Raw genomic sequence first — 24,908 nt, 5'->3', positions numbered from 1 at the left:
GTGTGTTCTGGAAAAATCTCCCAGGGCTGTCAGAGAGCGGAGGGGAGGCAGCCAAGAAGCCTCAAGCAGGAGGGGTGGCGGGGGGAGGACCTAAGGAGGACCCTAGTCCAGATAGGCCCTGGGCAGGGTCGGGGTGGGGTCTGTCACCATGACTTCTCGGAGAAGGAGCCAGACAGAGTGATGGAGACGTGGAGGGCGGGGATGGGAGGGGGGGCAGAGCAGGAGCGAGGAAGGGGGCTCCTGAGATGCAAGAGGAGGAGCCACGGGAAGAGTGGGGGCCCCGGGCACCTCAGATCTTCTCACCTGTGCCCCCGACACCGCCGGGCAGGCCCCACCAGCAACGGTCTGCAGAAGGTGGACGTGCAGCTGATCCCGCAGGACTTGTGCAGCGAGGCCTACCGCTACCAGGTGACCCCCCGCATGCTGTGCGCCGGCTACCGCAGGGGCAAGAAGGATGCCTGCCAGGTGACTCCTGCGGGGTGGGCCAGATCGGGGAGAGAGGGCGCTGCTCTCGTCACCCGGGGCCTGCTGCAGCCTCACGGCAAGGTGGACTTGGCTGTCCCCACTTCATGGATGAGGAAACTGAGGCTCGGGAGGTTGCGAGACTTGCTCCAGGTTGCAGGCCCCAGATCAGAAGAGACGCCGGGGGGCAGGGCTGAGGCCCAAGCCCAGCTCTGCTCCTTGCCCTCCGCGAGGCGCTTTGCCCAAGTGAGGCAGCAGAGAGGACTAGAGCTCACGGAAGGCAGGCGGGGCTGGGCAGGGCGCGGGGACACACATCCACGCTTCCGCGAAAGCCAGGCCCTGCTGGAGGCCAGGCTGGGCTGGTTTGGGCCGCCTCCATCTATCAGAGGCTTCCAAAGGGGACGTGTCACTCGGAACATCCCCAGCAGTCGGGACCCTTGCCTGGAAGGGGATGTCTCTACCCTGACGTGGCCCTGTCTCTTCCCCTCTTACAGGGCGACTCGGGCGGCCCGCTGGTGTGCAAGGAGCCCAGTGGCCGCTGGTTCCTGGCGGGGCTGGTTAGCTGGGGTCTGGGCTGTGGCCGGCCCAACTACTTCGGCGTCTACACCCGCATCACAGGTGTGATTGGCTGGATCCAGCAGGTGCTGACTTGAGAAGCTGCCCCCGCAGCGCAAGGGCCCCCACCTCTTGGACTCAGAGAGCCCAGGGCGCCCACCAGGCAGGGGAGCAAGTATTCTGCCGGTGGCAGGGCCCCGTGGGGACAGGAGGTGGTGTCTCTCCTCTCCCGCAACCTGTTGCCTGACATCTGCCCCAGTGAGGACACAAGGAGGGAGAGGGGCCATCAGCTGGTGGTCAAGACTTCCCCTGAGGGCCTGGGATGGTCACCAGGCCCGGCTGGGGGGGTTCACATCCAGCCTGTCCCCTCCTGATTCTCTCTCCTCCTTCCCCTTCCTCCGCTGCTGACTTTGGTGGGCAAGGGTCGAGCAGCAGTCATGTGGCTGCTGGGCCCCCCGCCTGCCCCCGCCCCAGCGCAGAGGCTGCTGGAGAGACAGCAGATTCCAGCCTTTGAAGCCCTTGGCCTAACTTGAGGGGTGGGGGAGGAAGGTGCCCCCGCAGGAAGGGCCCTCAGAGCCCTGGAGATAGCCAAGTGGGCCAGCCGCCACTGCAGGCCAAAGGGTGGGGAGCCCCAGGTCCAGGGTCCTCCCACGCCTACCTGTTCCTCGGGCCTTCACTGCCCACTCTCACCTGGAGGTGAGCTCAGCTGCCCTGTGGAATAAAGCTGTCTGACCCGAGGTCCTGTTCTGGGGATTGAATGGGGCCCCGGGCACCAATCTCATGCCTTTGACTGAGCAGCCCCTGTTATCTGCTCAGCCTGTTGGCTAAGCGTCCAGAAGACCAAGGGGTGGGGGCGGTCGGTGGGGGCAGCGGCGGCCTCCAGGGCAGCTGCCTAGGTCCTGGGAGCAACCCCAGGAAGGCAATGGTTTGGTGCTCCTCAGGTCAGAGTGAGGGCTGGGACAAGTGATGCACTCCTTCTGGAAGCCTGGAAGGAAGCTGAGGGGCAGAGAGTGTCATGATCGCACCAGGGAGGGGTCAGGAGTGGAGCCTGGAGCGGAAGCCCCATCTCCTGATTCCCAGGCTACCGCTTCCCCCCTGGCACGGCACTGCCTCTGCACTCTGAGTCATTTATTCAGCGAGCAGCTCCAGGCTCCTACCACGTGCCAAGGGCCGCACTGGGGTCACAGAGCTGCACAGAACTTGGCTCTTCATCTCGGGAGGGGTGGGGATGCTGATCCAGGGTGAAGGGGCTTTGGGGTAGACTGCAACTCGGGAAGGCTGCCTGGAGGAGACTTGGGGTTCAAAGGTGGCCAAGGTGGGGAAGAGCGTTCCAGGCAGGGGAACAGCATGTGCAAAGGCAGCAGTCCCCAAAGTCAGTGGCCTGTTAGGGAACAGTAAGTTGTTTTTAGTTGGAACAGAGGTTGGCAGGGGTGGTGGTGGGGTGGGCGGTAGGGCTAAAAAGGAATGCATGGGGAGGGGCAAACTGAGATTAGACGGCAAAGCGCTTGGAGTGGAGCTATGAATTGACCCTGGGCGCTCTGGGAAGCCGTGGAAGGCTCTAGAGCAGGGAAGTGACTGACACAGGATGGGTTCCCATTTTAGAACCACCACCGGCACCAGCCTGGAGGAAGTGGGAGGCAGCGAGGCCGGTAAGGAGGCCGCTGTGGAATTCCAGGGAGAAGAGGATGGATCCTGGGTGGAGCAGGGCAAGGAGGATGGACATAGGGTTGAAGGACCCTTACTGTCCTCCAGGTGCCTCAGTGGATGGGGTGACGTGAGGGAGGAGTCACCCAGGACCACTCCCACCCAGGGCACCTGGGGAGGGAAAAGCTCTGGGAAGGTGTCATGAACTTGGGACGCTTCTGGGAGGGAGATGTCCAGGAGGCAGGCGGAGCTTGAGAGAGGTTTGGAGGAGGGATTTTAGAGCTGCCCTGCAAGGACGGTGGTCCAGGGAAGACGAGGAGGTGGGGGAGACACAGACTGCAGACGTGCGGGTCCGGAGTAGGAGGCTGAGGGGAACTGAGGGGGGTGGGGTCTTAGCAGCCAGGGCTGTGGCCTGAGTGGGAGTGGTCAGGGAGGTCTACAGGGCCGGGCCCTGGTGGAGGGGAGGAACGGGGCTGTCAAGGGCGGACAAGTCTTTCTTGGAGCCTAGCTGGGAGGAGAAGGAAGCGGGGAGCCTTGGAGGGGGCCTAGTGTCGAGAGAGTTTTCAAAGGTAGACAGGGAACGGCCATGGCATCCATGTGTGGAGAGCCCTCCACCCGCTGGGTCCTGCCTGTGGAGACGCTATGGGGGGACACCTTTGGGGTGGGGGCAGGACTACCCCGGGTGGCCCTCAGGGATCTCAGAGGGGGAGAACACTGCTGGAGGGTGCTTTGCTAAAGTGCAAATTCATGGCCATAGTAGGAATTAGGGGGTAGGGGGTAATCTGTCCTTTTAACAAGGCTCCTGGTAACTCTTTTGCAAGCAAAGCTGGACACAAAAAGCGAGGTCAACTTCAGAGAGCTGCGTGGCCCCAGGGCGAGTGGTGAGGTCCCCCCGGGAGGCTTCGGTCAAGGGGAGCACTGCTTTGCAGAGATGTCCCCTGGCAGCGCTCAACTGCTGGGGGGCGGGGCTGGGGAGCCAGGAAGACACTCAGTAGGACCTGGGAGGTGAAGGAACTGGCCAGGCGGGGTGGGGGTCCCGTCAGACTCTGAGAGAAGATGGAGGGGAGACTGGGGGTTGTATTTCCTACGACTTGGGGCAGAGGGTGGAGGTGACCAGAAGCTATCACAGCAGGAAGCAGAGGGGACGTCCTGCTAGGTTAGGAGGGAGCTTAGGTGGTAGGGTGAAGCCAGAAAGGAGAGCACCTTACCTGAATGGCAAGGTGAGACTGGGAATTGGGACGTAGGGAGCCAGGCTTGGGAGGACCTGGTATTCTGATTCCCAGAGGCCCAATTCCCTAGCCCTCAGCACCCCAGCTAACCTAGGTCTGCCTGGAGGCTGGAAGAGACCTGCGTGACTCCAGGGGGCGGGGCCTTAGAAGTCACCTGGTCCACCCCATCACTTTACTGTTGAGGAAACTGAGGCCCAGAGAGGGGAAGGTACTTTCCAAAGTTCACCCAGCCAGGCAGAGCTGGTACCCTCAGTGTCCGGCCACGGGACAGAGGATGCAACCGTGATGTGCACCCCCCCAGCACACACGGGAGAGTGACAACAGGGCGGGGTCCCTGGGCTTTATGAAAAAGCCCCATTACCTTTGGGCTGTCTACACCACCTGTCCCCAAACGTGGCCCAGAGAAAGAGAGGGAGACAGCCGGGCTGGCTGTTTCTTCAGGTTTTATTACACGGTGGTGTTGGACACCGCTGGGAAGCAAGTATCCAGCTGGGGAGGCCGTAAATGCAGGAGGGGCCCCTTGCTCAGCGCCTGCCACCCCAGACTCTCCCTTTCCCTTGTCACCAGCTCCTGAGCGGCCCCGCTGCCCCTGCTGAACCAATGCCTCCCTTCCTCCTGGCCAGGGCACTGTGCGGCCGGCAGTACAGACAGCAGGGGCGCGGGGAGCAGGCAAGGTGAAGGCCGAGTCACCCATCCCCTGCTTCAACAGCGCTAACGCCACGCCCTTCATCGCCCACCAGTCCCTCCATCTCCATCCTGGGCCGGGCAGGTCCGAGTCTGCGCCTTGTGCCCCCCCCGAGGGCTTTCGGGGACCTTTGCTCCTCTCGTTAAAATCACAGCAAACCTGAGGTAGGTAGGGCAGGACGTGAACCCATGTGACAGACAGGGAGACCAAAGGAGGTGATGGGACTGGGCTGCGGGGGGAGCGCATCTGCCATGCAGCGGGGGGACCTGAGGGAGGGGACGTAGGGGCCTGGGAGACACAGCTGGACAGCGCCACACTTTGACCACCCGCAGGCGGCTCTGCCCAGGGGTCCCAGGGCCCACATCAGGCCTTGCGAGGTCCCAGTGGGCCCCCACCCGGCCCCCGGAGGCAGGGGTGAATCATAGCCCCGCAGGTGTAGACAGAGGTGACAGCGGGGAGAGCTCTTCCTCCGCCTCGGGCTGGGGGCCCACCCCGTGGTACAAAAATAAAGGATTTCAGAACGGAACCCCAAGTCCCTGGAGGCGATCCAGGGCCTCACATCCGGGTGCCTCTGGCTTGTAACAGCTAGAAAATAAGAGGGGGCAGGGAGACGGGGTGGGGAGTGGTCAAAACACCGGGAGGAGGATGAGAGGGTGAGGCCGGTGAGGAAGGGGTAGTGCAGGGCCAGGAGCAGGGTGGAGAGGAGATTGGAATGGAGGGAGGGAGGGGTGGGGAGAGAGGGAGAGAGAAAGAGTCAGGTGAGTCACGAGGTCCTTTCTGGGAGGAAGGAGGGGGGCTGAGGCCCAGAAAAAGTGTATTCAGAGCTGAGCAGGAGGGGAAGCGGGGAGAGGACCCAGCTCGCCCATTCGGGGGCCCCATGCCCCACCTTGGGCCGGGGGTTGGCTGCCTAGGAGGCCACATCCTGCCAAGGCTCTGGCCAGGGGGTCGAGGCCCAGAGGCTGGTCACCACTGTCTCAGGCAGAAGGTCACAGAGAGCAGCTGTCCGTCCCCATGTTTGAGGCAACTGTGGCCCAGAGAGGGACAGTGACTTGCCCAAGGTCAGAGAGCAGGCAGATAAGACTGAGTGGGGGCTTGTGGGCACCTGGCCAGGGCTATTTCTGCCACAGCCCAATCCTCAGCCAGCTCCGGCTGCCTCCTCCTAGGCCGAGGGAATCCAAGTGTGGCCTGTCCTTCCCACCCCCGCAGCAACAGGGAACCCAGTGCCTCGAGGCTGTGATGCAGGGATGAGGTCAGGGCACCTGGCTTCCGTTTCCCTTCCCTCCTTCCCAGTGTGGCTCTGATGCTGCTGGGCAGGTGGGAAAGAATTTCCTCCCCCCTTTGTCTCATCTCAGAGCCTCATCCCCAAGGCCAAGATAGGCTGAGAGACTTGGGGGAGGGGAGAAAATCAGCCGGAAGTTCGGCTCAAGTCCAAAAATACAAGAGATGAGCACCCTCCTGGCTTCCGCCCCTGCCTCCAGCTCTGCCAAGCTACAAACCAGGCGTGGCAGCTCTGGGGGCGGGCGAGGGGCCCAGGAGAAGCCCTCACCGCAAGCGCAGCCTCAGGTCTGAGGGGGCGCAGACGGGAACCTGCAAGGAGGAAACGTGAGGAGGTGAGGCGCTGCAGCAGGGTGGCCCGGCCTCAGATGTGCCCGGCGGGGTCGGCGGGCACCAAGGAGGTGCAGCTGTGCCCCTCTGCCCCGGGCCCGGAGGCGGGAGGTGGCAGAAGGGGTGCGGGAGGCGGCAGGCGGGATGCTCTGGGATGCGGTGCCGGGGCACCTGGGTGGAGGGCACAGGAGGCTGGGACCACAGCAGCCCCGGGATGGAGGTGTGAGCAGGCAGAGAGAAAACCCGGACAGGGGCAGAGAGGGAAGAGGCAGGGTGCAGATGAGATCCAGGAGGAAGAAGAGGTGGATGAAGATGAGGCAGGACCTCCGGCGGGAAGCGGAGGAGGAGGAGGCGGTGGTGAGAGGGAGGAAAGGTTAGCGGGATCCTGAGATGACTGGGCTGCAAAGAGAAAGTGAGAGAAGGGATGGTTATGCAGGTGAGGCGCCAGGCACGCGGCTGAGCTAACCCTGGAGGGCCCGCCCCCCGGCCGTCCCGGGACCCCAGGCTCCGCAGCGGGCTCCGGCGGGGAGCCGGCGGGAGGCACGGCCTCTATTAGCGATCGTTCTCCTCGGGGGTTGGCTGCACCTTTCTGCTGCGTATCTGCCTCCACCTCCACCTGCACCTGTGCCACCTCCACCTCCTGCCGCTGCCGCTCCTCCAGCTGCTCCTCCGCGCACTGTGGACCAGCCGGCAGACCCAGGGAAGAAAGAGCGCAGAGCTAACGAGGGGGCCGGGCCCGCTGGCGGCTGTCCCCGCAGGCCCCCATCTCAGCGTGAAGGGGACGGGCGGGGGGCACCTCCCGGGGAGGGGAGTGCTACAGCCACAGAAGCCGGGGCATCTTGTCGGATCCCCGGGGAAGCCTGCGAGGGGCCTGGGGGAACCAGCAGAGGGTGGGGTCCTGCTGAGGATGCTCACGGGTGGGCCTGGCTGCTGGGACGTGGAGCAAGGCTGGGGGAGGGGTGTCAGAGGAAGGGGGTGGGTGTGTGGCCAGGGCAGCCTTGAGGGCTGCCTGGGAAGGCCTCATTTTAGGAGGACCGACCCAGAGCAGAACTGAGGCCAGGGGAGGCCCAGGCAGATCCGAGATGTCGGCACCAGGCTCTCGCACCCCAGGTCCTGAGGTCTCTCTCAGAGACGCAGGAGCGGCCGGCTCACCTTGCACCCTTGCAAGGCCGCGCCGGCCGCTGGCCCCCATGGGGCTGGGGTGGGCAGGGGAAGTCACAGCCCAGGGAGGCAGACGGCCAGACGGGAAGCGGAGTTCCTAAGTCTCCGGCACATAGGGACAGGCTCCTAGAAGGAACGGTCTCCCTTCTTCCCAGCCTGCCTAGCTGCCTGCCCCACTGGTCCTACCAAAGGCCCCTCAGGCTTCCGATCAGCTCTGCGTCCAGGGTGGCAGGACCTCCGATGAGCCCCCTCCCCCCCAGCCAGCTGATGCTGCCTCACAGGCCAAGGTGGAAACACAGGGCCGGACCCCAAGGGCTCCAGACCCCTCTGACGCTGAGTCCTAGGAGGGAGCCTGCGGGAGGGGCAGGATTAACGGTTCGGCTTCCCTGCCCCAGCCCAGGCCCCTGGGAAATAAATGGGCCCTTTGGATCCCAGAAGTTGCAAGCTGGGGGTCCACCCCTCTCACTCCTCTGAGAACACAACCAAGGTGCCCAGAGGGGGCGGGACTTGTCCAAGGTCACGCAGAGCGCTCACACCACGCCCAGACCTAGTCCAGTGCACTCCCCCTTGTGCTACGCTGCCCCGTGGCCACCATGCGACCACCATCCAAGTGGCATCTAAGTCCACCCTCGCCGTGCCCTGGGGATAATCTCATCTCGTTGTCCCCCAAGTCTGGGCCTGGGTAACTGGCGTGAGCAGGCAGGACGGTGGGTGGCATGGGATGGATGGCATTGGCTGTGAGCAGGGGGTCAGGCGTGTGCAGCGGGAGGGAAAAAGAAGCTCGGATGGCTACGTGGAGGGCGGCAAGGGGAGGGAGGAAAGGCAGGGAGGCCGAGGTTGGGGCAGGGCAGGGGCTGGGGCAGAGGGCTCACCTTGGTTTTGCGGCTGGACTCGGAGCTCAGTCCGTGCGGGGAGCTATAGAGCTCCTTGGACACCACGCACAGGAACTCTGCCTGGTCCTCGCTGCCGTAGTTGTAGGAGGAGCCGATGCTCACCAGCTGGAGGGGCGGAGCATGGGGAGAAAACGATAGGACGGGGTTGAGGGGACGGGGTGGGCGGACACCGGCACTTGTCAGCTGTGCCCTGACCTTGCTGTCCCACTCAGGCCCATCCCTGGGTTTCCGGAGGACGCCTCTGGCGCAAAGTCAGAGTCCTCTCCCCCTCCGCCCCCGCCTATGGCTCTGGGCTATTCCAGGGCCAGGCCCCCGACGTGGCTTGGCTGGACCTGGTCCTTAGAGGAGGAGGGTTAGCACCGCTGTTCCTCTCCCATATCTAGCAGGCAACGTCCTAAAAGCAGGCAGAGGCCTGTAACAGGCAGGCTGTCTCCCTCTGTCCCAGATGTGGCTGAGGCGGCCCCAGAACCAGGCTGCAGGATGGGGTTGGCATGACCTGGTGGAGCTCCACAGAATATTCTGTTCACTGTTGGAAGCAGAGGTAGAACAGGTCGCCCGTTCCTTACGCCAGCGGTCCCTGACATGCCCGCTCAGCCTTTGAGAGCCCATGCAGTTGCCACAGACTCCCTCAGGCTTTCAAGAGTGGCCCCGCCTTTGTTCTGGGGTCCCTAAAATAACCACACCTGCAGGGCCCCTTCCGACTGATAAAGGTCCTGCACACGATGGCTCTCGTTCGGCCCCCAGGAACCCTCATCCTGCAGACAGAGAGGAAAACTCAGCCCCTCCGGCAGACGAGCTTTAGAGAGGTGGTGAAGTCCCACAGCCAGGAAGAATCTGAACGTGAATGGGTTCAAATTCAGGATTTGAATCTGGGACCCCGAGTGCTCTCAGGGGTCCTATAGACTTTGCTTCTATAAATTCACAGGATGCTAGCTGGCTCCAATGTTTAGAGGCCTACTCTGCGCTAGGGACTTAATCCATGGCCTTTCTAATCTACACAACATTCCTGCAAAGGAAGCACTACTGGTCCATGTCACAGATTAGGAAACTGAGGCCCAGAGAGATACGCCTTGCTCAAGTTCACACAGCATGTCAGTGGCCAGGTCTAGATATGAATCCAGGCTTCCGGCTCCTGGACTGGACTAGTTCCTCCATCCTGCCCGGCCATCCTGGGAAGCCTGGCCTTCTTCAACCTCCAGGTGCAAGGGAGCTTGTGAGGATAAAGGGTAACCCAACCCTTCCCCTTCTCTAAGGGCAAATTTGACCTTGGGTTAACTTGTTGGCTCTGATCCTCTGGAAACCTCAGAGAGGTGTGACGTCAGCTGCATTACTAGGGCAACACCGTTTATGATAAAAATCTCTCCTGCTGGTAAACTGCATAGGTACTGGGAGGAAGTACAGGTCACCATAAATACCTCATGGGAAGCCGCTGCTCTGGGCTGCCCTGAATGTGGCAACGCTTGGAACTGGGCATGTCCCTTGCGGGGACCTGGAATCTATGCCTATGGAATTGTTGCACAAGGTGTGGCCCCAAGGGGACCTCCGCTCTCCTATGTGGATCTTGTCTCCTCGCACCAGAGCTGTCGCTTGGGGGCCAGAGACTCACACACTACGGTGTAGACCACTACCTGGTTGCTGGGAGGACTCCCATTAAAGATGATTCCCAGGAGCTGCCCTGCGGCCACCGGGGCTTCCCTCCTCTCTCCTTCCTGGTCAGTCTGCTGCCAAGTGTGGCCTTTCTGAATCTTGTTTAGTCTGTCTTAAGACCCCGGGTGGGGGCTGCAGTGGGCACCCCAAGGCTGGGGCTGCGGGAAGGGAGGGGCCTGCTTTGCCTGGGGGTGTGGCCCAGCCCACCTGCTCGAAGCGCCAGCCGTCGGACATGGTGGAGACCATCTGCGTGAGCTCCTCCTCCTGGCACTGCAGCACGCGGTACACGTGCTTGGGTGGGACCTGCAGGCAGAGGGGGGACGTGGAGGGCACCTGTGGGAGTGCCAGGCACCCCGGGGGCGGGAAGAGCACCTGTCCTCCCCCCACCATCTACCCCCAAGAAGGACAGAAGTGGGGGAGGGGAGATGGGAGCCATGTTCTGAGTACCTACTATGTGCCAGGCACTCGACGTGCATGTTCTCACTTAATCCCTCCAAAAACCCTAGGAGTTATGGGATGTTCATGGAAGTTCAGAGAGGGTCAGTTACTTGCCCAAGGTCACCCAGCTAAAGAGTAGCAGAGCCAGAATTGGAACACAGGTGATACAAGTGGGAAAGGAGAAGGGGCTTAGGGGACATCCTGGGGCACTAATTGAGGCAGGTCCTCCAGGGGACGCGGGGCACCCTCTCTTCAATCTCCTGGGGCTGGGAGACGGTGCCTCACTACCCATTTCCCACCCTCCACGTCTCCCCCAAGGTGGGCAGAGAATCTCTCCAGCTCCTCCTACAGCCTGGCCACTTAGGCCTAGGGTCCAAGCTCAGAAACACCAGCTCCAGAAGCTTGTGCCGTGACCTCCAGGGGACCACCTGAGCCCATGAAGTGGACGATGTAATAATCCCACATTGCCTCCCACAGGGCCCCCTGTACCTCCACAGTGACCCCATTTTGCCTGGGAGGAAGGGAAGGGTGGGCAGTTCTCAGCACCTCTATATTCCACAAGAGGAAATCAAGGTCCAGAGAGGGGTGTGATCGGCTCAAGGTCACACAGCAAACAGAGCCGAGGCAGGGAAACAACCCCGAGTCCGTCTCCCAGTCTGGGGCTTTGCTGAACAGTTTGGGAGCTGGACAACCACTCCTCCCCTTATAGGAGAGCTTGGCCTCGCCAAGGAAAACTGGCTCTGCCTCTCCCAACCTTCCTCCTGACCCCCCTCCCCCATCCCCGCCACCCCCTGCCCTGGCCAGGGATGCCGCCCCGCCGCCCTGCAGCCCCCCGACCTGTGTGACGGTATAATCCTTCTCCTCCATCCGGTCTTTGATGATCCGGATCAGCGGGCCGATGTTGTAGAACTCCGCTTCCTCCAGGACCCCTGGCACAGACAGAGCAGCACCCCACCCCCGTCACTCCCACTGCCCCCGTGCCCCGTTCTCACCTTGTCCCCTCCCCCTCCCCCCCCTGCTCCAGTCACACAAGGGTGATGAGCCTCTGAGTTGGGGTCAGGCAAGAGGGAACACTTCCTTCCTTGGGTCCCACACTCCCTGTAGTAGGGGTGAGAGGCTGCCATTCAGGGGCACTATATCCCTGCTGTGCTGAGCACAGGACCCAGGAGTGGCTGCCAGCCCTCTAGTCTGGGGCTGTCCAGAGGCAGTGGGCCCGTTGGGACTGGACCCTATGCCACAGTGAGAAGGGGCTTGGGTGGCTCCCGATTACATGTTCCCATTTGTGAAGCACACGCTAAGTGCCAGGCACCGTGCCAGGTATGTCACACTCTTCACTGCAGTTAATTCTCAGCACAAGAAGTAGGTACTTTCATCACCCCCACTGAACAAACAGGGAAACTGAGGACCAGGCAAAGCAGCAGCTGTGCAGGGCCACACGCCTGGCACTCGGCAGAGCTGGGATTCACACTCCAGTTCCTCTGCCTCCTAAACGCATAATCTTCGTGCACGTGCACCTCTCCAATCCCTACACTTCACAGTTTGCAAAGCCCCTCCCGTGCTCACCACAAGCCCCAGGGTCATAGAGGAAGCAGGCGTTATTGTCCCCATACTGTTAAGGAGACCGAGAGTCTTAGAGACTGAGCGAGTGCCCTCTCCAGTGAAGGGGACAACCCTCGGCCTTAGGACTCCCCTAAGCTCCTGCAGGGCAGAGACACTTCCTGTCCTTTCCATGACTGGACTCTGGGCTCCCCGGGGACAGGGCCCATGTCTGATGTCCCCGGCGCCCACACCCACCTAATACAGAGGACACAGTGAGCGAGTGCTACTGCCAGGATGCCCCCCGTGGAGCCCTGCAGATGACAGACAACTAACTCTGCATCACGGGTCCTCAGTGCCAGGCACTGTGCTAAGTGACGCACTTGCATTAGCTCCTTTTATCCTCACAGCAGCTCAGCAAGGTGGGTGCTGTTGTCACCCCATTCCGCAGATGCAAGCATGGAGGCACAGAGGGATAAGTGACTTTCCAGGTGTCACACTAGTCAGTTTCCCCCTGGATCCCCTGGCCCCTTGGATCGGGGCTCTAGCCCTGTCTAAAGGTGCTGGGAGTGCCAGGGCTTGACAAACCCAGAACCTGTAAACAGGTGTTGGCCGTGACGCTGGAGTGTTTACCTGCCCTCCCCATGGGACCTACTCCTGGGCCCAGGCCACGCCCATGGTACCTGCTGCCCCAGGGGCTGCCGGGAAAGCTGTGGGGCTCCGCAGAGCCGATGCCCACAGCGGGCTCTGATTTTGAAGCTGTGGCCTTCTGGGGAGCCACCTGGCTTCTCGATCACTGTGTCCCACAGGGGTCAGGAGGGAAGACCGTGGGCCCGAGTGAGGAGGGAGGGGCTGTGCTAGACACCTCCAGGGTACAAGCCCCGGGACTCATGACATCTGGTTTTCCCAGAACATGTCCCTAATGTAGATCACCGCCCCTCCTTTATATACACAAGTGGAGACTCAGAAAGGAGAAGTGACATGTCCAAGCTGGCCTGGCTGGGTCAGGTGACCCAGAGCCACACCCTGTGCCCTACGGAAAAGGGCTTGGCACCCCTTGCTCCTGGCAGGGGCTCTGCCAACAAGCCTTTCTCCCAGGCAGGCATCCGGTCTTTCTCCCCACTGTCTGTTGGGCCCAGAAGTGGGCATCTACGGGGCCTCAGCCAGCCAGGCCTGGGAGGGACCAAAGCCCTGCTGGAGAGCAGGCTCCGCCCACCCCTGCCTTCACCCACAACTGTGCTGCAGGGGCTGCCGGATCTGGGCAAGGAGTCACCCACTCGACACACCTGCGGACCCACGTGAGCCCTCACCAGCATCTGAGATACCCCATCACCCAGACAAAGAGAGCCACACCTCTCCCCATGGCCATCTCCACCCACAACTGGCTTCCCAGAAGGCCAGGGGAAAGGGCATCCCTGCCCAGCCTCACTGGCTCCCTCTATCCTCTGCTTCCGTGTTTCTGTCACCTCCCCAGCAGCACCCAGTGGAAGCTTGGGCCAGTCACCTTGGCACAGTCCCTAGGCTCAGCCTGGACACAGGCTTTGGGAGTCAGTCCTGCCAGGAATGAGAAGAAGCAGGAAACATGGAAGAAAGCAGATGTCCCCTGAGGACAGCCGAAATGGCTCTGCGCCTCCACAGGAGGCCCCGGCAGACTGCAGAGGGCAGGGCTAGGGTATGGGCCCCGGCCTCCCCGGGACCAACTCACCCTCCTCAGCCATGTCCTTGTCCAGCACCAGCTTGCCATGCCGGAGGAAGTTGAGGATGGGCCCGAAGTAGGTGGGGTCACGGTCGATGAGGTAGGCCCCGGTCTCATCCTACAAAGGTGAGGGGCACAGGCAGTGAGAGAAGAGTGAGCCCCGCTCCCCTGCCTGACCTCTCACTTCAGTCCCAGTAAAGGATCTGAGGGAGGGCGGGAGGGGGCGGAGTGTCCGCTCTTCCCCGGAACAGAGTGTCCTGATGGAGTAAAAAGGCTTTGGGGTCAGATACACCTAGGTTCAAATCCTGCCCCGGCCTTTTTCTGACTGTGTGACCTTGGGCCAGTGGTTTGGCCTCTCGGAGCCACCCTCTTCTTTCCCATAACTGGAGAGCATGTGAGTATCCAGTGAGGTCTGAATGGCACCTGACCCAGCGTAGGGCTCAGGGATTGTCCCTCTTGGAGGTTATCCCCTGAAGCCAGCCCTACACTGTCTCCACCAGATCCCCTGGCATTCTGGGGATGTTTACAAGTTTCCAAAAGAGCCACTATCTCATTGGATACCCTCAGCCTGCAAGGAGGCAGAGCAGGCATCAATACAACTCTACAGAGAGGAAACGGAGACATCACCAGGTGAGGGGACTTGCCCAAGGTCACAGCATCAGAGGGTCAGGAAACAGGAGAGAGGGGGCTTTAGAGGTCATCGCCAGGCCAGCCCTCTGGGGTTACAGACAGAAGGCTGAGCAGGATAGGGTTTGACCCAAGGTCATGCAGGAGGTTTGCAGCAGAGCCGAGATGGGAACCCAGAAATGGTGCCCCAGGCCAGCGCTCCTACCTGATGAAGCCCAGCTGAGAAGGCACCCCGGGATTTCTCCACCCAGCTCCCTGTACTCCAAGGCTACCCATACCCCAAAGGGCGGGGAGGCGGGGAAAAGCAGACTCAGTAACTCCTTCCGTGGTGCAGGAGTCCAGTTTGGGCAGAAGAGAATGCCCTAGGTGTCTGTCTCTTCCCACCGCCCCAAAGGAGGAGGAGAGTCCCCATCCATCAGCCTCCTGGGTTGGGAGCCCAGATCAGCGCTCAAAAACTCCAAATGGGCGCAGCCCGGCGTTGTCCTGTTGCCACGGCAATGGGCACATCCCTCACTCTCCGATTCATTTCCTTCTCCCCTCCTCCGGCCAGTTCTTCCCGCCTCCAGCTCTTCGGAAATAAACCCAGCCGGGTTTCCAGCCCCGCGGGCGGGCCAGGCTGGACAACCAGATTCCGGCGACCTAAGGATCCCCGACCGCCGCCCATCCCGCGGGCCTCACCCGGTCAGACTGCAGCTCTTCCCCCTGGCACAGGCGGCTGAGGAAGGACTTCTGCTCGCGGCACAGCGTTTGCCGGGTGGTCAGGAACACCGTGCCCCCCACGTTGAGCCTCACCCACTTGCTCCAGCCGCCCGCCCCCGCCGGCGGCGCTGCCTCGCGGGCCTCCATCCTCATCGCTCTTCCCAGCGTCTGCATCCTGCCTGCAAGGCGGCTGGAGGCGGGCATGTACCGCGCGCCGGGCATGCCGGGAGTTGTAGTCCGCGCCGCCCCGCGGGAGTGTGGCCAGGGGTGAGGGTCAGCCGACGCCCTCTATCCCGCCTTCTCCAGCCCCGCCCTACTTTGCCCTTCCCGGGAGGCCTACGAACGGGAGTTCAGTAAAGTTCTTTGGCCAAGTTACTCTGTGTTTGGGAAGGTCAAGTTCGAGGTCACTGGGAAAATAGTGATACCCCAAATCAGCGATCCTCCCATTTGATCGCCACATTGTTTTCCCTTTGTCCAGTTTGGGTTATCAAACAGCTGACAGGAAAAGGAACTTCTCCCTCCCCAAATCCCTATAGCATTTACCTGTATCTGTTTTCTAATATTCTTTCATTCTGCCTTTGGGGGTGGGGGGGTGAGGAGCGCTGGGTTCCTTCCCCACATAAATTCTTTGCGGACCCCACCGTCGGGCTTAACAGTTGGCCCAGCACCTTCTATATTCCAGATGCTTTATGCATCTATTATATTGGGTTGGCCAAACAGTTCGTTCGGGTTTTTCTGTAGCATCTTACGGTAAACCCAAACGAACTGTTTGGCCAAGCCAATATTACTCATTGGTGCTCTTAGCGGCACTGTGAGGTCGCTGTTACTGTATCCACTTTACAGACGAGGACGCAGAAGTGAAGTGACCTGCTGGACTCACACAGCTGGTGAGTGGCAGGCTGGCATGAACCCAGGGGGGTTCCAACTGCATTTCCACCACCAAGGCCCCTTTCCTGCTCCTTGGGAAAGATTTCTCGGGAGGAAGGGTCAGGAGGGTGCTGGATGAATGTTTGGAGAACTGGGTTTTCATCCTGGCTTTTGTAGGGTGAAGTGCTGGGAGAGGTCTCAGTTTACCCATCTGTAATTCAGGAGGGGGAAGAGGGATTGGTTCTGTGGGTGCCCTTCTGAGCCAGATAACTCAGAGGTGGGACTGCTATCGCGGGCCCTGCAGGATGTGGGAAGGGAGCAGTTCCTCATGTGGTTTGGGACCAGGGAGGGACAAACGCTGAAGGGAAGCTGTCCTCCTTAACCTCCTTTCCTTCTCACTGTTTCGGTCCTGGTCCTGGATTAAGGGGGGAGGGTCTGAGGCTCCCTTCAGTGGTCTCAGTGTCACACACTGGGCAGCCTGGCCCTGCATGGCAGTGGCGGGGTGGGGGGGGCGGGTTCTGTTACCCCTCGGGCTCTGCTTTCTCCGTAAACCTTTACCCTCGGCAGGGAATGGGTCACAGCTGCTGGACTTCTGCTCCTGGGGACTCGTGTTCTCTTAAACACAAATCCAAGTATGATCTTGAGCAATTTCCTCCCTGGACCTTGGCTTTCTCTTTTGCAAAGTGGGAATTAGAATAGTTGCTACTGGAGAACATTGTTGTTAAGATTAAATTATGTCGGTAAAACACCTGGCATAGCCCATGGCTTTTAGTATACTGAATAAATGAATGAGTGAATGAATGAAATGGGTTATAGGATATGAACGGACCTTGGAAGGTCAGCAGGACTCCTGGCACTTGGTGAGTCCTCAAGCACTGTCGGCTGAAACCAAACCAGAGCAGGGAATATTTCTTTTCCACTTAAGGGGTGTAGGCAGGGAGTGATGTGGTCAGATACGTAACTTGGATCACTCTGGGGGCTGCAGAGGGGATGGTTCGAAGCCCCAAGAGACCAGCCAGGAGGTCGCCTGGGTGAGAAGTGGGGAAGCCCCAACCAAGGTGCTGTCAACTGGGCCAGACAGGAGGGGGCGGCTTCCGTGGATACTTGGGAGGCGGAAGTGAAGGTTGAAGGGACTGGGAAGGAGGGAGGAGGAGGAAGGAGGAGGGGCCACACGGACAGCCCTGGCTTCTGGCTTGAACCAACAGTGTTTCCCTGAAGCAGGAGAGGCAGATATGGGGAGTGATCAGCATTGAGGAGGTTGGTTTGGAGCCTGTATTTGCAGTGCCTGTGGGCCAAGCAAAAATTGTCCTTGCAGGTGTGATACGCAGGAAAGCAGCATGGACTGGAGAGGACAGGTGGGGCTGGCCCCAGCCTAGGGTGGGGAGGAACCTAGGAAGGCCCTCTCGGGGGGTGGCTCCAATGGATGAAGAGGATGGGGCAAAGTCTGGAGAGCAAGGAACAAGAGCCATACCCCAGAGACCAAGAAGGGGCAGTTTGAATGAACAAGTTCATATGAGGAGTGAAAGTTGAGAAGACGGAAGTGTAGCATCATGGAGCCGCGGGAACCCAGGGCTTGCCTGACCCAGCCTGTTGCTGCAGATGTGACAAAGCCGGGGCTGGGAGGCCTAGAAAACTTGCATGGCGTTACTCAGCGGATGTGGAGCAGACCCCAGGTTTCTCGGGCCAGCCCTCGCCCCCCTGGGGCTGCCTCTCCTGGCGAGGAGCATGGACCACGCAGCACACTTGGACAGCATGGAGCTTTTAAGGTAAGGAGGCATGTCATCCGTGTGGCACTTGGGGAAGTTTAATCTGGCGTTGGTGCACAGTCGTGTTGGGGCGAGAACCTGGGTCCGGGAGGGAGAAATGGGGGTGACCTGCCCAGAGCCCCCTCCTCCTCCCTGCTCATATCCTGTTTTCTTGTGTTTCCCCTACTGCACAGTGATCATTCTGAGGACAGACACCATCCCTGGGCTGCTGTATCCCAGGTGTCACTGGTCCTGGCTTAGGAGGGGCGAATGGAACAAAAACTCCCCAATGCTGGGAGTGTTTATAGGACAGGGATCGGTCTTCTTCCTTCACACTGGCTTCCGCTGTATTTTATTTCACTGCTTCAGTGCTTCCTATGTGCCAGATGCTATTCTAAGCGCATCACCCCATGTAACAGGTGTGCTCAGGGAGACAGGTGATAGCAGGAGCTACCCTTTACTCATCTAACATGCCAGAGACCGTGTCCCAGGCATTCTGTAACAGCGACAGCAGCTGTCACCGATCAGGGTTTATTCTGGACCGGGCCAAGCCGGTGCATAATTCTCACAACAGCCCCATGCACTTGATCCTGTTCCCACCTCCATCTTACGGAAGATGAGGCTGAGGCTCCAACACCATGGGCCTCCCTAAGTGATGCTGGGAACGGCTACCAAGGGCAGAGCCGGCCTGCGAGCCTGTCTCATTGCCTCTGAAGTCCAAGACAACATGGAGTCTCGATGCACCCTTGCACAGGCGTTCTTAACCTCGCCAGGTACAGATGAGGAAACTGCACTCACATGGGTGGTCCAGTGCAGACCCGCTTAGCCCAGTGCCAGGGCTCATCACCGTCGTGGGCTGGGGTCCTGAAAGTGTCGGGGAGGCTAGGCCAGCACTTTTGGTCCCAGAGTGGAGGGGAAGGCTTTTGATGATCCAGTCTTACCCACTTCCTTCCTCAGAAACCCCCAGCTATCCCTAGACACCAGCATCCCCTCAGTAAGCATCTGAACTGTTCCCATCTGAAGAAACACCCTCCCTCCCACCAATCATCTTTCAGTGCCATGACTGTCTGTTGAGCACCGACTAGATGACAGACATCGAAACACAGAGATGAAGGCGCCAGGGGCGGTCCCTGCCCTAGACGGGGCTTCGGTTTGGGGGAGGTGAGTCTGAGAGGTTTTGACAAAACATGGAATCCCAGACTGTTCTGCTTGTAATCACAGACTGGTACTCTTCATAGTTTTATGCATGTATTCTCCATTTAGAGGATAAAACCAAACATCCCTTACACACTTTCTCTGGAGATTGGTTACCCTGGAGGACAGCCGAACTTCAAATGCCGGCTGGTTGCACTGCCCCCTGCTGTCCCATTCTGGGAAGAGCAGCTCTCGGGTGTTTTTTTTTAACATGGCTCTGAAGAGGGCTTCAAAGTGGGACGGGACAGAGAGGAGCACAGAACTCCCAGGTAAGGATGCCAGCCCAGGCTTTGCAGCTTGCTAGCTGGGTGATCTTGGGAAAGTTACTTAACCTCTCTGAACCTCAGTTCCCCATATCTCAATTGGGAATAATAGTACCTGGCTCATGCTGTTGTTGTGAGGATTCAATCAGCTAACACGGGAAGCCACGTGAAGACCACTCAGCACACTGTCCGGGCAAAGCCTCAGTGCATCCTGGCTTTCGTGAAGCCAATCCTGCCACTCCGTCTATGGTCGTTTGGGCCAAAGATCAGAGACTGAGCCAAAGGATGTCCCTTAAGATCCATTTCCCATCGGCCAGGGATGAACCAGCCCAACAAACACTTCCCTGCTGGGGTCGGAGGGAGAGGCAGAGAGAAAGGCCACCCCGAATGACCCAGCTTCCAGAGCAGAGCGGCTGCCATTTCCTCACGCTAAACCCCCAAGACCTAAACGGACCTGGGAAACTCTCTACTGCCAGATAGAGCTGAAGGAACAGAAAATGCATGCTGAAGTTCTCACCTGAGCACATCACTGTGTCCTATTTTGAACCTTCTCATCTTCTAATCAGCGTCCCCCATATCTGAGGGTTTTGTTCACATCTGCTGTCAGTTCCACGACTAAGATGTCATTCGTCCCTGCTGGGTTTTTTGGATTCGGTACTCCTCTTCCCCACGTTCAGAATGTCAGAACATTCTGATTAGTCTCAACTCTTCCTTTTTAGTGTGTGGTTTTTCTTTTACATCAAATCCACTCCTATCACTGCCTTGGCTGACAGTTCTGCCTCTTATCTGGGAGTGGAGGTGGTTGGTTCTGAGTCGGCACCTTTTCAGGTCACCTGAGCAGAAGAACAAGCATATCCAGTGAAAAAGAGTGTGTCCTGACCAGCCAGAAGTACTCAAACATGCTTTCAGAGGCCCGTGGTCCAGAGTTTGCATCTCTGCTCCATGGTTCCCTGGCTGTGAGACCTCGCTAATTAGTTACGTAACCTCTTCAACTCTCACTTTACACCATTTGCAATATTTACATCATAACATTATTCATACTTCTTAGTGTTATTACGTGCAGTAAATGTTAGCTATTATGACTGAGCACCTACCATGTGCCACACTTGGGCTAGAAGTATTCCAGCCCAGATGGGTATTATTATACCCATTTTACAGAAGGGGCTCAGAGATAACTGGGCCACAAACTTGAATATCTATAAGATAACAAGTATGCTACAATGCATTTACCTGGAACTTCCTCTAATTTGTCAACAAATATTCACAGAGCCTGCCCCAAGCGCTCGATTTTAGCGTTTCCAAAATGAAGATGCGGACCCTACTCCCCTTGAAGAGCCCCTACTGTGGGCCTGTAATGTCTGCAGACTCCAGGGGGCGCCATTCGCATCGCGGAAGGGCAGCCAAGGGTCTGGAAGGAGGTGTGCCTTTCTCCAGTTTGCACAAAAGTGCAGCTGGGTTTGAACGTGCCGCTTTTCCCAGCCCGGGGCCCGGCTGGATGCCCTCAGCCTGCGCGCTGCTCTCTTCCACCAGCAGGCGGGGCCTCAGTGGGCTCCCGGCCGGTCTTGACCCTGCGGGACTGTGGCCGGCGATTCGGCTTCACCGGCAGGGGGCGCACCAGTCTGCCCGGGTCCTTGGGGGCCCTAGCACTGTTAACTATTATTCTGTATTTTGATGCTGAAAGTCTAAGAGTTGGTCAATAGGAACTCGTCTAAGCTGGCTCCTGTATCCTTTTTTAAAAACACTTTCTTAAATAAAGTGCTTCACCTTTTTAAAAAATTGTGGTAAAATACACTTAACATAAAACTGACCATTGAAGTGGTCCAGATTATGCCACTGTGGCAGAAAAATTATTTTGAGCTGAAGGCATTTGAGAGTAGGCTTTTTTCCTGAACTACTTTATCAGCCTAAAAGCAGAGACTCCCCAAAATCTCAAAAGAACTTGTTGTAAATCCCCTCTCCAGGAGCACCCAGGGAAAATTGACTCTTATCCTTGGAGACTGCAAGTCCAAACCACCCCTAAACAGACATTGTCTCAAAAGTAAGGACCCATTTATCTTTCCTAAAAGTAATTTGTTTTCCCTTCCCTTTCCCTTACTAAAATAGTATTTAAGCCCCAAATTCCCTCCTTGAGTCATACTTCTTTGTGAACTCCCAGATGTACGTCTGTGATTAAAATCTGTCTTCTTTCAGGAATTCCCTGGTGGTCCAGAGGTTAGGATTTGGCACTATCACTGCCAGGGCCTGGGTTTAATCCCTGGTCTGGGAAGTAAGATCCTGCAAACCACAAAGCAAAAAAAAAAACAAAAAACAAAAAGCAAAAAAACAACTAAAACTCTCTTCTCTTCTCTCTGTCTTGGCCCCTAAAACACAAACCTGAGAGGGTAGAGGACGAGTTTTTCCTTGGTACCATCTTCACCATTTTGAAGGGTATGGTTCAGTGGCATTAAGTATATCCACATTATAGCCATATCATCACCACCATCCCTTTTCATCTCGAAAAACTTAAATCTGTATCCATTAAACTAGTGGTTCCCAACCTTTTTGGCACCAGGGACTGGTTTCCTGGAAGACAATTTTGCCACTGACGGGGTGGGGTGGGGTTGGTGGGTTGGTTCAGGCGGTGACTTGAGCGATGGGGAGCGACGGGGAGCAGCAGATGAAGCTTCACTGGCCCGTCCACCGCTCACCTCCTGCTGTGCCGCCCAGTTCCTAACTGCGGCCCAGGGGTGGGCGACCCCTGCACTAAACAATAACTTCCCCTCCCCCCTTTTCTGTATCCTTTTGACACCTGCCCTTCACTTTTGCTGTGCCAGAACTTCCTTAGCTTCTGGGCAGCAAAACGATCCAGGCTCACATTGAACTTTCGCCACCCTAGCACCTCCCGTTCCTTTCGATGCTAACCGTATTTAGAGCCAAGGTAAGTTCTAGCTAGGCTCTTTGCTTCCAGGTCCTCTCATGGAATAGTTCCGGTTAGGAAACATGTGCGCATGCGTGCACGCGTGCGCACATGTCTATTCGTAGCTCTGTCTCAGAAATCCTGAGTTCACACTGATACCTCCAATTCCAATCAGGCACCACGATTTCATTCTAGCCTTCAGCCTTTCCGTATTTGTCTTCCTCTCTCCAATACGGAAAATGTCAGTTCCCCGTATCTGCAATATATTTACTTATTTGCTCAGTTGTAATAGTTTCATAACTGGTAACCCATAACGCTGTGAAAAACAAACTTACTAACAAGAGTTCAATATTTATTTTCAGGTTTTTTTTTTCTCCTGTCTTTTGACTGAGAGGATATATATATTCGAAATAGCCAAAATACCACATCCAGGGAATTCCCTGACGGTCCAGTGGTTAGGTTTCAGTGCTTTCACTGCAGTGGTTCGTGTTCAATCCCTGGTTGGGGAACTAAGGTCCCACAAGCCGCGTGGCACGGCCAAAAAAAAAAAAAGCCATGTTCAAGAGTTACTTGGATGGGTGGGGGGAGTTACTGGGTTAGTTCTCTTCCCCTATTCAGTGTGGTTATATTATCCATGTGAAGTAGAGGTAGGTTTACTTGTTCTATTGGTATTAACATTTTATTCCACCCATCCTTGTTAATCTAATAAATTTTTGAGTGCGCAAAACATAACATAGTTCTCAAGGTCAAAACAATGCAAGAGGGCTTCCCTGGTGGCGCAGTGGTGGAGAGTCCGCCTGCCGATGCAGGAGACGCAGGTTCGTGCCCCGGTCTGGGAAGATCCCACATGCCGCGGAGCAACTAGGCCTGTGAGCCACAACTACTGAGCCTGCGCGTCCGGAGCCTGTGCTCCACAACGGGAGAGGCCACAACAGTGAGAGGCCCGCGTACCGCAAAAAAAAAAACAAACAAAAAAACAATGCAAGAAATCATATACAGAAAAGTAGAAGGTGTCCCCCCCATCTGTGCCACACTGTTCCCACCCATCCCCATAGGTAGTCAGTCTCATTAAATAGAGTTTCTGGTTTATTCTTCCTGTATTCTTTTTGCAGGAATTACAGATACACGCATATTTTCTTATTGCCCCTTCTTTCTTACACAAAAAGTAGCATCTTTTCCACTGCCGTTTTGCACTTAACAATACAGCCTAGAAATCAGGTCGCATCATTTTGTAGAGATCTTCCTCACTCTTCTCACATCTGTACAGCTCTCCATTGTGTGGATGTACCAGAGTTTATTCAACCATTCTCCTATACACGTATATTTAGGTTGTTTCCAATATTTTACAATGACAAATACTGTACTGCTGTAACAAGTAACCCAATTCTGCATAAGTGTTTTCCTATTGTTGGAGGTGTATCTTCAGGGAAAATTCCTGGAAGTGGGATGGCTGGTTCACAAGGTAAAGGCATATGCAGTTTCATTTAGTACCTATGTGATTTTTCAAGCCTTTCATGGTTCAGAAATGGGGAAAAGCCGCAAGAGGCAGGAGTGAAAGGGAGTGGAGGCTGACAGGGGAAGAAGGTGAGAACAAAGAGTGGACAGGAACCAGCCTCCCTAGGGGGCTGCACCATTGAACTGGCTCCCAGAAGCCTCCCTGGTACCCAGCTCACCTAGGAACTTCTGGAAGCCCCTCCCACCTCATTCTGGGCCACAAAATTCTGCAGTTTATCACATGCTTGCGCCTAATTATTGTGCATGGTTTTTAGCACTCAGTGATTGCCTCCATCCTTGCATTCTTCTCTACCAACTGCTACTATGTTCTTTAAAGAGAGGCAGTACATCTTTAAAAAAATATATTTATTTGGCTGTGCCGGGTCTTAGTTACAGCACGCAAGATCCTCTTTGTGGTCTGCAGGATATTTAGTTGCGGCATGAGGGCTCTTAGTTGTGGCATGCAGGATCTAGTCCCCCGACCAGGGATCAAACCTGGCCCCCCTGCATTGGGAGCACGGAGTCTTAACCACTGGATTTATTTGGCTGTGCCGGGTCTTAGTTACAGCACACAAGATCTTCATTGTGGTCTGTGGGATCTTTAGTTGCGGCATGAGGGCTCTTAGTTGTGGCATGCAGGATCTAGTCCCCTGACCAGGGATCGAACCTGGTCCCCCTGCATTGGGAGCACGGAGTCTTAACCACTGGACCGCCAGGGAAGTACATCTTTTATAGAGTCCTGGAGAAACGTATCAGAGTGACATGTAGCCTGGCAAGCCAGTTAGGCTCTGGTTCCATTATTCCTCGCCTGTGAGCAGAGGTGTGAGCATGTGTGCATGTGTGAGTGTGCTTGTACGGGGCTTCTGAAACTCCCCACCCAGACAGAACCCCCACTCCCGTATCTAGGACCCCCTCCCCAGTTCTGTCTCACAATGATGAAATCATTCCATCCAGAATTCCAATCCCAGCCCTACCCTTCCTGGGATCTCAAGTCACCTGACCTCTCTAAGCCACCATCTTCCTTACCTGTAAAATAGGGGATATAATAACACCCATTTCTCAGGGTTGTTGGATTAAGTGGGTACAGAACACTTAGCATCCTCCCTGGACGTGGAAAGTGCTAGGTAAAGAGGGATTATTAGGGTCTTTCTTAGCCTGGCCGGGATATTTATGTATATGTCAAACAGGGACTTCCCTGGAGGTCCAGTGGTTAAGAATCTGTGCTTCCACTGCAGGGGGCACAGGGAACTAAGATCCCACATGCCATGCAGCGAGGTCAAAATATAAATAAATGAATATGTATATGTCAAACATCTGTGAAGCCCTGACCTGTCACTGTGCTGGGCCAGGAAGAGAACCATGAATAAAATATGTTACTCTCAAGGCGTCTAGGCCAGCACAGGGAGGCAGGAGCGACCTGAGGACAGAATCTTAGCAATGAATAATGCATGTATGTAGGGCTTACTGTTCAGGCTCTGTTCTCAGTGCTTGTATGAATCTGATCCTGTAAGGTGGGTACTGGATTATTCCATTACAGATGAGGAAATCAAAGCACACTCACAGCCAGGGAGC

The 24,908-nt window shown here is 57.2% G+C and overlaps 2 protein-coding genes across 4 annotated transcripts in view; one reads left to right on the top strand and one right to left on the bottom strand.

The window, feature by feature from the left end:
- Nucleotides 1–1,747, top strand: part of TMPRSS6 (transmembrane serine protease 6) — a 37,872-nt gene extending 36,125 nt beyond the window's left edge. Inside the window, exons 17-18 of the mRNA XM_082665062.1 lie at nt 329–465; nt 957–1,747. Coding sequence (XP_082521188.1) covers nt 329–465; nt 957–1,115 — 296 coding nt within the window. The 3' untranslated portion in view covers nt 1,116–1,747. The remainder of the gene's footprint in view (nt 1–328; nt 466–956) is intronic.
- Nucleotides 1,748–4,592: 2,845 nt separating this feature from the next.
- On the bottom strand, nt 4,593–15,030 carry KCTD17 (potassium channel tetramerization domain containing 17; the record flags this gene model as incomplete). Of its 3 annotated transcripts, XM_082666849.1 has the most annotated exons (9): nt 4,593–5,160; nt 6,072–6,162; nt 6,505–6,579; nt 6,766–6,856; nt 8,214–8,339; nt 10,089–10,184; nt 11,157–11,248; nt 13,561–13,669; nt 14,857–15,030. In XM_082666849.1, the coding sequence occupies 9 exons, from the start codon at nt 15,028–15,030 to the stop codon at nt 5,091–5,093; spliced, it is 924 nt and encodes a 307-aa protein (XP_082522975.1). In that variant the 3' UTR covers nt 4,593–5,090. The 3 variants fall into 3 exon arrangements, with proteins under 3 accessions (XP_082522975.1, XP_082522973.1, XP_082522974.1); XM_082666847.1 differs by lacking the exons at nt 6,072–6,162; nt 6,505–6,579 and having other exon boundaries at nt 4,593–5,042; nt 6,791–6,856; XM_082666848.1 differs by lacking the exons at nt 6,072–6,162; nt 6,505–6,579; nt 6,766–6,856.
- Nucleotides 15,031–24,908: the final 9,878 nt, after the last annotated feature.

Source organism: Grampus griseus (genome assembly GCF_964374135.1).
Source record: "Grampus griseus genome assembly, chromosome: 11".
NCBI lineage: Eukaryota > Metazoa > Chordata > Mammalia > Artiodactyla > Delphinidae > Grampus > Grampus griseus.
Note: the sequence above shows the minus strand (reverse complement) of the source record. Positions and strands in the feature narration are given on the sequence as shown.